Below are 10,550 nucleotides of genomic sequence, written 5' to 3' on the forward strand. Positions count from 1 at the left end.
AATCTACCGTCCAGATTATTTTTGTCCAAGTTTCCCAAGAAAAATTACAACTTTGTTAAAAAGTTGGAACCAGTGTTGATTACGCAATCGTTTGTTTTTTACGTCATGTAAGTAAAGAAACATAGCCGCACATACATACATGTCACACACACATAACTGATATTCCCATATAATGCATACTATATTATTTGCACCCTCACGGGTAAACAGTGATGTTTACGAAAAATGTTTCAAACAAAAGTTGTTTATTTTTATATCAGAAATATTTTTTACATTTAAACTTTTGTTCTATCTCTAACGGTTTACAAGATGGGTCCTAAGGACCTAAGACCCAATTGAGCTATGTTGTTCACGAACTCGACCACACTTTTTGTGTCCTGAGCACGCTATAAAATTTTTTAAGATTGTGATGGGCTGGTGTAGTCCATGGTATATGCATGAAGGAGGTGTACTCAGCCTCTCGAAATAATTGAGTATCTGATAAATAGAATTATCAGAGGAAAGGTGGTATCACAATGGGCCCGATAAGACATATGGTATCACAATGCCCCCTATGGCCTAAGCTTGTCTCTCGTGGAAAGAGAATGTAACCTAACCTAAACTAACCTATCAACATTTTTAAGCGTTACAAACTTGGGATTAAACTTAGTATACCTTGGTATATTTCATATATACATGGTATAAAAACTTATTTGATCACCTATAGATCAAATATTATATCAAACAGAGCGATATCATTATAGTACATTTGGTTACGATATTCCAATACCGGGTGATGGTGATTACGTTTTAGTACTTAAATTTTGTGAAGTATATTTTAATGGTGCTAATTTTAAAGTATTCGATGTAATTGTTTTAAATGAAAATCATACAATTGTGATTTAGATATATTTGATGGATGATTTTCATGGCGATTTTTTTCATAAGATTTCTTGAAGCCCCCTCTCTTTTTAAAGGATCAGTTGTTGTGAGTAAAGGATCAGTTACACTGAGGCAATCCGAAAATTAATGCTATTTATTTGATGTGTGGTAAATTAGAGAATGCACCGAAATTACCACCGTTAATTGATTAGTATATTAACCATAATATCCATATGCTAATTTTTTAAGCGATTATATGTAATAATCGAAAATTTCTGTAATTAATTATTTATAAACGTTATTTTACTATTGTTGGTAGTTCATGTGTTAAAAGTTAAGTTTTAAAAGCATCAATAATTATTTAAATTTAGATTAGATGCTTTTTTTCATTGACATCTGGTTTTATTTCGGATGCCATATGGTTTCCTTCATTCTATAATGTACACTTCGACTTACATCCTATTTTACAAAATTTTCAAATCTTAAATATGTTCATTTTTGTCCATTTTAAATTTTATAATTAATAAACTGTGAGTTTTAGTGTAATTGATCCTTTACTCACAACTACTGGTCCTTTAAAAAGAGGGAGGGGGGTTTCGAGAAATCTTATGAAAAAAATCGCCATGAAAATCATCCTTACGTAATTAATGAATGGCCCCTTACTATAAAATTTTGTATCATTTGTTGTAAGTTTTGATGAAAAGGAAATAAAAAAAAAAAGAAAGAACTGTTTTCATTTTATTACAAAATTATAAAAATATAAAAAAATTACAAATCATCATGTATTTTAGAATTTTTAACGTTCGAATTATACCATTGAGAGTCATGTTCCTCAAACCATTCCTGATAAATTTGTAGTGGATCAACCATCCAATGTTTATGAAATGAAATTGGTGGATCAGACTGTAAATATGCTGGTGCATAATCAGATGGGCGTGCCTGTAATGTTAATTAATGAAAGCAAACAAATTTGGATACCTCACAGACAAATACTTACTGCATGAAGTAGATCTTCTTTAGGCAGCTGTTTTGTAGTATTTAATGTAGTCAGTTCGGTAAAATTATGAATTTGATTCGTTTAATTCTGAAACGAGCTGCTTTAAAACGTAAAGTGGTAGGTTTTTAATTTTTAAATGGGATTTTCGGAACTCGTACTTTCACAGCAATTGACAAAAAATGCCAGTAAATCCCTCAACAATTTGGTATATGCAGAAAATTTTTTAACTACAAAAAGTTTTTTTACACAAATATGTTAAAAGTAGACAGAAAATTTTAAAAGTTGTTAATTTTCCAATTGCTGTGAAAGTACGGGTCCTGAAAGTCCTTTTTAAAAATTATAAACCTACAACTTTACATTAAGAAACTGCCCGTTTCATAATTTAACCAAAATCAACTAATAATAAATAGCATATTTTCTCGGTCTAAATAAGTTTTTGCTAAATGCTCATCATTTTCTGTTTAAATTTTAATATAACAGTGGCTAAAGAAGTTTCACTTCAAAAATTTACTTTAAAATCGTCACTTACTTGATGAAATAGTGAAGAATGTATAATTGGAACATCCAAAAGAGAAAGGCATAATCCAAAAATAAACATATCATCCGGAGTTTCTGGTGATTCACATTGACAGATATTTTTTTTCATTATTTTCTTAAGAAGTGGTTTGTTTATTATTATTCCACCACCCCCAGTTATGTAATTGTACCCTTTATTATCTTTTGATGTCAAACCAAAACCGTAACGTTGACCAATTGCTCTTGGTTTAGACGAATTGAAACATGATAAAAATTGGTGTAATCTAGAAACACTGTTAAATACAAAGTTTAATACTGAATACTGATCATAAAATATCTTATAAGTTTAATACTGAAAGATAGATCTTGTTCTCAATTTAAGTTTCACTTGACTGCCTATACCGAATATGTTTTTGAGGAACTTAAGTCATTCTATTACAATATGTGCAAACGTTTTACTAGTTTACTAAACTATATAATCAGATAGTCAGGCCTCTCTTCGGGCCCTTGAGGCGTCAAGATTCCAATCGAGAATGGTCCATCTTCGAAGAACTTAATCGCCTGGCACTGAATAACAGAGTCAGGCTGATCTGGGTACAGTGCCACTCTGGTGTTAAAGGGAATGAAACAGTGGAGTCGTAGGCATGATAGTGGTCATTTCATATGCTCCTTTCACTTGAGCCTGTAATTCATCTAGCAAGATGTTCCATAATTTACCGAGTCAAGGAATGGCTACGACAAGCCCAAACGTAAAGCATGCGACTGGCCAAACTGTGTATAACCACAGCTAAGCCATTTGACTGTGCTCGCATGAAACTAACTAGAGCACAGTTGAGATGGGCCGTATTACTCTTGACAGGGCACAGCCGATTGAATTACCACCTTCATAACATGAAGATCTCTGATAATCCCATTTGTAGGACATGAATGGAGGATGACGAAACCTCCATACATGTTATTTGCACCTGCATAAACCTAGCTTCATCTGCTTAAAATAGCATTTCTTACCCAGAGACGGCTTGCCTTTGTGTAACATATTGTTCTCAAGTAGGACACAGAGGACCCCTTGGTCTAGGTCTTATAGGGACCCATTTGTGGTACACACCTCTAATGCTTTATTATTATTAAACTATATAATATTTTTACCTCAATATCGTGTCATCGTCTACTATAGCAATCCATTCGGCTTCATAATTTTTCAAATTTTCGTATAAATAATTTAAAATTGATTTGGTTTTCATGCAGTGTCCGCTTTGTACATTTGAAACGTTAACCTTTATTGTTGGTATCGCAACATCTACAAATTATAGTACAACTTAATAAATATTTATATGCAAATAAAAAATAAAACACACCATTTTCATCACTAAAATAAATAATCTTGTTGTAATATTTTCCCCATGTATTTTTAACAACTGGAATTCTATTTGAGTGAAATTGTTGACATGTCTTTACTGCAAATAATATTGAACTCTGCCCCTCATTTTTGCAAGGTTCAAACTTTAAGGGATAAGTTACACAATTTTCCGTTTTTTCTGCGCAAAATAACGGATTATGTTTGAAAGTTATGGTACTATTAATTTTCCAAATAAACAGAGCAAGTTCATATGATGCATCGATTGAGAAATCCTTTTTTAATGTTGTCGATGATATTTGATTCATAACACTGAAAATATAACATTTTGCTTAAAATATCCAAACTTGAATTAGGATAACAAGAGTGCTTACTAATGAAATAGTGATCGGCTCATAACGAAACCAGAACCTGTATTAGGGTATTTAAAGCTAGTAGGATCTTGGTGGAATTCAAAATGATGTATGATTGATGCTTCCAAATCGTAGAGTGCATGTCCAATCCAAATTGGATCCGTGGATGGCTCATATTTATTTAATATTGTAACAAATTTGGGTATGTCAAATCTAGTACGCTCCTCACAAAATACGATCCAATCAAACTTATCCTCATACACTTCGTTTAATAACTCAAATAAAGGAATAAATGTCCAAGCTGCATTATCTTTATGTTCATTAATTCTATGAAAAATAATTCGATCCTAAAATTGAAAATATTTAAAAAAATTTTATTAATATCGTTCAAATTTTTTTAAATGATTATAATATTTAGATTTGGGTACGGTCGTTTTAAGATTAAAAACAGTCGTGATTGATAACAGTTTCAGAATTCTAATGATTAATTGTTTACTTATATCAAAATTCTTTTTAATTATCTTTAAACATCGTTAACAAAATCTTAGAGTTATTGCAGATTATAAGCTATAATTTTAACGAAAGTCTCAATTTTCCGGCCAAAAATGGAGAGCTGGCAGCCCTATTGAACACACGGACATAAAAAATCGATATTAATGCTTTTCTTAATATTTTTCATGTATTTGTAGATAGTCTAACGAAGACGGAAATATCACCGAAATATTATAATTTTGATAAATTGTTAAAATTAATAATATTAATTAAAATATTTGTATGTACCTGAACAAAATTTGCTAAAATTTGATCTTTTATATCATCAACTAAATTTTGTGCTAATTCTTCATGGTATGTGGATGGTTGTGTTAAGATAACGAAAATTATTGTTTGTGGATTTCTATTAATTGTAGCTGAAAATATTTTTTTGAAGTAAGTATAAAGTTTAGTAATAAACCAAGTGCTAATTTTGCGAATAATAAATTAAAAAACTGTGAATTTTTTGTTGCAAAGTCGATATAATGTTAATTCGAAAATAAATTTGATAACACCATTAAAGATTCAATCCGATTTCAAAATTGCTCTATCATATTAGATTTTGCAAGAAATTTATCCTAAAACTCCGTCATTATATTTGAAATTATGATACCATTGCACACAAAAAACATTGTATACAAAAGTAATTTTTTTCACCAAAAGTTTTACACATTTTGAAAATAACTAATTATTCTCCGATAAAATTTATTTGGAAATTTTTTCGATATCTTTTGTCCTCTTTAAGAATGCATTTATAATAATATTATATGCATGAATGTGTGAATTTATGAATTTATCCGTCCGAATTCTTAACAAGGATTAGATTATGAAAAATTTTTAATGGGTTTTAAATGAAGGAGGAAAGACATATTTTTTGATGCAGTACAGCGTTTTGTGGAAAAATTGCATCATAATGTAACAGAAGAAAATGTAAATCGTCTCTTATATTTTGAACCTAGAGATCACATGAATTTTTCCTAAACCTAAAAATATAATAATTAATTTTTTTTCCATATTATGTCTAATAGAGAGAGCAATTTATGGTTTGGTTTCGGATTTATAAAGTTCAAGTGGACAACAGAAAAATTAAGAATAGGGGATACAATAGTGGATGATACAAAAATTTCTTTGATGTTTTTCGATCTGTTGGATTTATAACGAGCTGGAGCTTCATTGACTATTGTTCTTAATTTTAAGAATTTCTCGGTTAATATTGGGATAAGTGAATTTTTTTTTAATTAGCAAAGTTTTAGAAAATAACATTTACTATAATTTACCATTATAACATTTATTAGCTACGTTTAATATTTACAAAGAAATTTACATTCATAGCTCTAGAATACATAATAAATTGAATGTGATTTTTTTCGAAATTTCATACCAGTCTCTATAAATAATGGAATAAAAAACAGTCCCTAATTATGTATAAGAATGAATTATTGTTCGAGTTGAGACGTAGTTATTGAAATAAATATACAAATATAAATATTTGATAATTCCAACATTTCATAACTTGTTTTTAAACAAGGAATGATCGACTTCTAATTCAAATGTCATGCAATGAAAGGATTTTTTATTGTTTTTTGGTATTTATTTGTAATAGAAAATCTTTGTAAACTACTTGCTCCAAGAACTACTATCATAAAATTTTCTAGTGAATAGAGGTGTGTCTATTTTGAAGCTATATGATAGGAAATTACAAAAAATGTGGTTCCCAAAACTCTTGTACGTTTTGGGAACCACATTTCCCTATCTGCTGAACAAAAGGGCCTTGTATTATTTCTCATGTTATGTTAAAAGTCTTTATTTTCTTTACCCTGTAGGGTACGTGTCTTTTTGCAGTGTTTTCCCGCTGGGTTTTTATGTTGGTAATTTGCGATTTGCCATTGCACGGAAAATCATGTAGAAAGAGGGAACTAATCTTAAATCTCAAATTCGAAAAGCAAAATAGCGTGAAATATTTCTGAGGCTATAACTCCATTCGCGTGTGCAATTAACAATGTACCACACGTGTTGTTTTGTATTATTTTATAAAACTCAACAACACGTGGATTTTGTTTTTTAAGAAAATAAGCCCGGAGAAGTTGGTTAAAACCTAAGTTTGCTTGGGGCTTAGGTTTAAAATTATTAGGTAATACCATAAACCACAGGCAGGGTCATTTTTTTGAAAATATAATAATAATTGCTACATGCATTTTTTAATTCCCTTCACCGATAAAATACAATAAAATAAAATAGACTTCTCTTATGATTTGCCAAATTTTCTGAATAAAACTAAACTGTTTTTGAGTTTTTAATTATATTATTTATAGATTTTGCAAAAATTCACTTTTAAAAACTTATTTTTAACAAAATCAGCACTTAAAATATTTATGAACGTACGGTTCGTTGTAGATACGCTATAATATATTGAGAATATTATCAGTGATAAAAAATTTATATTTCTGGTATTCATTTTAAAATAATGTAATGTAATTAAATATTATATTGCCGTAATATCCATAATAAAAAATATTTATCAATTTTGTGGAATTCTGTCCATGTAAATGATTACACGTATTTCAAACAGTACTCATTTGTGCCAGCTGGTGAATAGACGTAGACGACTGTAGCGTGTCTAGTATGGACTAGTGTTTGTGTCATATTCAGAGTGCGGTTAGGTATTTTTACCGGTTTTACTTGTGAATAACCAAAATTAAATGTTATATTTAAGTATAAATCAGTTGAAGTAATCTTTAACGATGATATTAAGAAAATATATGTATTCTGTGAATACAATATTGTTATTTATATTATTCATAAAAAGTTGTAATGGATTTGGACAAATAATATATGCAATAAATGCTGGAGGTGATGCTCATGTAGATCACCTAGGTGTACATTATGAAAAAGATCCGTTAAGTGGTAAAGTTGGCACAGCTTCGGATTATGGAAAACAATTAATGATAGGACGTGTCCCACCTATGGATCAAATATTATATCAAACAGAGCGATATCATCATAATACATTTGGCTACGATATACCAATTCCGGGTGATGGTGATTACGTTTTAGTACTTAAATTTTGTGAAGTATATTTTAATGGTGCTAATTTAAAAGTATTCGATGTTGTTTTAAATGGCGATCATACAATTGTACCCGATTTAGATATATTTGATAGAGTTGGACGTGGTGTAGCACATGATGAATACATTCCATTTAGTGTTGTTAAAGGTCGTTTATATTACAATGAAGAGGAATCAGATATACGTGGTGGTAAAATACGTGTAGAATTTATCAAAGGTTACAGAGATAATCCGAAAATTAATGCTATGTATGTGATGCGTGGTAAATTAGAGAATGTACCGAAATTACCACCGTTAACGTGGGAAACGGAACCAGAGGAACCACGTGAGGAAGTTGAAGAAGTTAAAGTGAAAAATCGCCGTCCTAGTGGTCCTAAACATCCGGATCCATATTCAGTTGATGACACATCAATTATGTTACCAGTATTTGTGGCCATTGGGGCTTTTATACCATTGTTGTTTTGCTTATGCAAACTTTGATTTTAATTTTTTTAATTGTTTAGCTTTGAAATTTTATTGTTACACCTCCTTCTTATTTAACTGATTTTTCATTCGAAAATAACAATCGTGTTAAAACCTTATTGAATGAATGAATATGTAAAATAATTAATTGGGAAAAAATTCATATTCAAACCTTATTAAATCCATAAGTGTTCAATTTGACAAATAATACGAAAATTTGAATTTTTTTCGCATTCAAAGCAGTTGGAATTGAATGAAATTCAACTAAAAATTTCAATAGGATTAATTCAAATAAGTTACGATCTAACACACTGGAAGGGTTTTGCATACATTTTTTAAAAACAATTTTTAAAATTGTTTTAGTAGGTATATTGAACAATAAATCGAGGAAATAATAAAAATGAAAAATCTAATTCGATTGCAATGTTTTGCACATCGAAATATTAATTTAAATTTTATGTATTAAATTTTTATTTTACTTATGGCAATGGCATAATGTGTTTAATTGTACCTACATGCAAAACCAAAAAATTAAATGATTCCTGAAGACCTTATTAAAATCGCCTTTTTAATTATATATCAAACTACATATTAATATTTATTTCTATTTAGATTTTAGTTTGTTGTATAATTTGAAGATAGCTTTTATTAGGTCGCCCGGAATATATTACATGCACGGTGTCAACTAAAAAATGTGTTTAGTGGAACTGTTTATCGTTGAATTTTGTGGTAATTATGTACTTTTAGTTTTGAACTTTTGACAAAAACCAACTGCTCCAGTTTCCTTTACCGTGTTGGATTTTTTAATCAATCATTTTAAAATATGAATTATTTGTAAACACAAAATTTAAGGGTAAATAAATATAAGGGGCCCGTTTGGATTTACGCTTAGAGAGGTTTGATGCTATCACAAATTGAAAGTTTAACCTAAACAAAACTTGGTGCCCTGATTCTATGTGTCCACGTTTATACGATAAGCAGCCCTATTAGAAATTACAGTATTTTCATAATTATGTTTTCGAGATAAATCATTATTTTTAGTACAATAAATTAAATTAGTCATACTTACCGTACTATGTTTGCAGTAAATAGCGGGATGATGTTGCTAACATAAAAATTTTCATTCTAAATAACGTTAAGTGAAGCTATTTTTATTTATTAATCACTATTCTCCCTGAGGCGTACTACTTGTATTATCTAATTTCACTTTTTAATGTATAATGTTTATGATTAGCATTTATGGGAGCAATTTCTTTTTTATTGAGATAAACTAAATGTATTTTTATTTTAAAACGACTATTACTGATATGTTAGCTATTAATATTATTAAGTAAAAAGTTAGCTGTTAGTTAGCACCTAATGGTAAATTCAAACACAAATCGATAACGAACTACACGTTATTAGGTTCAATGATTCAATTATGATTTGATAGTGTTCAGCGGACAGTTCTTTTGCTAATTGCGGGTGGCTAGCGATAAGCGTAGAGCAACACGCGATTAATAACAGAATTATCTACTAAACTCTATGAAATTATAGTGAATTCAAACACAAGGCAATGCGCGACGAGTGATTGGCAATTAGCAACTGAATTGTATGAAATAATTATAATTAATGAAATTAATTAATTAAATTTATGATCCAATCTTAACTTAATAGAGTTCACCTGTTATTAAACGCGTGTCACTCGTCGCCCATCGCTTTGTGTGTTAATTCACTGCAGTAGTACCTGCTATAAAAAAATTGGTGATGGTTCAAATTATTTCAGATTAATTGTCAGAATAAGTAATAATTGTCAAAGGACATCATTGAATAAGACACGAATCTCATGAGAAGATGATGATTCGATTCAAAAATCATTTGATTCGAAAACCAAAGTAAAAACTATCTTTGCTTAGAAAAGCTTATGTATAAGACAATAATATATCTTCGCTTGAATTGGTTTCGCTTGAAATCATTTCATTTAAATAACATGGAATGTTTATTTTAGATTTGTCTTGTTTTCCGACGATATGCAATTGAAATTACTTTTTTTCGATTCATTCCGTTTACAAACTTGGCTTGAAGAAGGATTGAATCTGATTCGATTTGAATAGTCATTCTCATCGATTTGAATAGTAAATCAATTGACTTCTTTTACTGAGAATTGATTTAAATAATAAATCAATACAAGACTTCTTTTACTGAAAACAGGAACGGTTAATAATCATTTTAATTTGAGGACAACAAATCTTTTTAGTTTTTTATAATTTATTATGGAGTGAGTTTTCATATTTTATTCGATGTTAATAATCGGATTAATCGAAACACAATTTTTTATGAATTTCTTGGTATTGACTCAGCATTTTATGTGTTTATGAATATTATATTTATTATTTTATAATTATTGATGATCAAAGCATTTTCCAGACTTA

The 10,550-nt window shown here is 29.5% G+C and overlaps 2 protein-coding genes across 2 annotated transcripts; one reads left to right on the forward strand and one right to left on the reverse strand.

Moving 5' to 3' along the window:
- Positions 1 to 1,638: 1,638 nt before the first annotated feature.
- Positions 1,639 to 7,225, reverse strand: LOC123296159 (beta-1,3-glucosyltransferase; the record flags this gene model as incomplete). Its single annotated transcript, XM_044877620.1, has 7 exons — positions 6,995 to 7,225; positions 4,862 to 4,989; positions 4,103 to 4,428; positions 3,730 to 4,040; positions 3,521 to 3,671; positions 2,388 to 2,667; positions 1,639 to 1,800 (listed from the first exon to the last, which is right to left on the reverse strand). Coding segments are annotated over exons 1-7 (1,431 nt in total), but the record flags the coding sequence as incomplete, so codon positions are not given.
- On the forward strand, positions 7,144 to 10,139 carry LOC123294626 (malectin-A). Its single transcript, XM_044875718.1, has one exon. It carries the CDS (start codon positions 7,354 to 7,356, stop codon positions 8,155 to 8,157), a length of 804 nt encoding a protein of 267 aa, XP_044731653.1. The 5' UTR covers positions 7,144 to 7,353; the 3' UTR covers positions 8,158 to 10,139.
- Positions 10,140 to 10,550: the final 411 nt, after the last annotated feature.

Source organism: Chrysoperla carnea, chromosome 3 (genome assembly GCF_905475395.1).
Source record: "Chrysoperla carnea chromosome 3, inChrCarn1.1, whole genome shotgun sequence".
Taxonomy (NCBI): domain Eukaryota; kingdom Metazoa; phylum Arthropoda; class Insecta; order Neuroptera; family Chrysopidae; genus Chrysoperla; species Chrysoperla carnea.

Excerpts from the sequence above, each read along its gene's own strand:
- LOC123294626 (XM_044875718.1), top strand. The coding sequence starts at position 7,354 with ATGATATTAAGAAAATATATGTATTCTGTGAATACAATATTGTTATTT.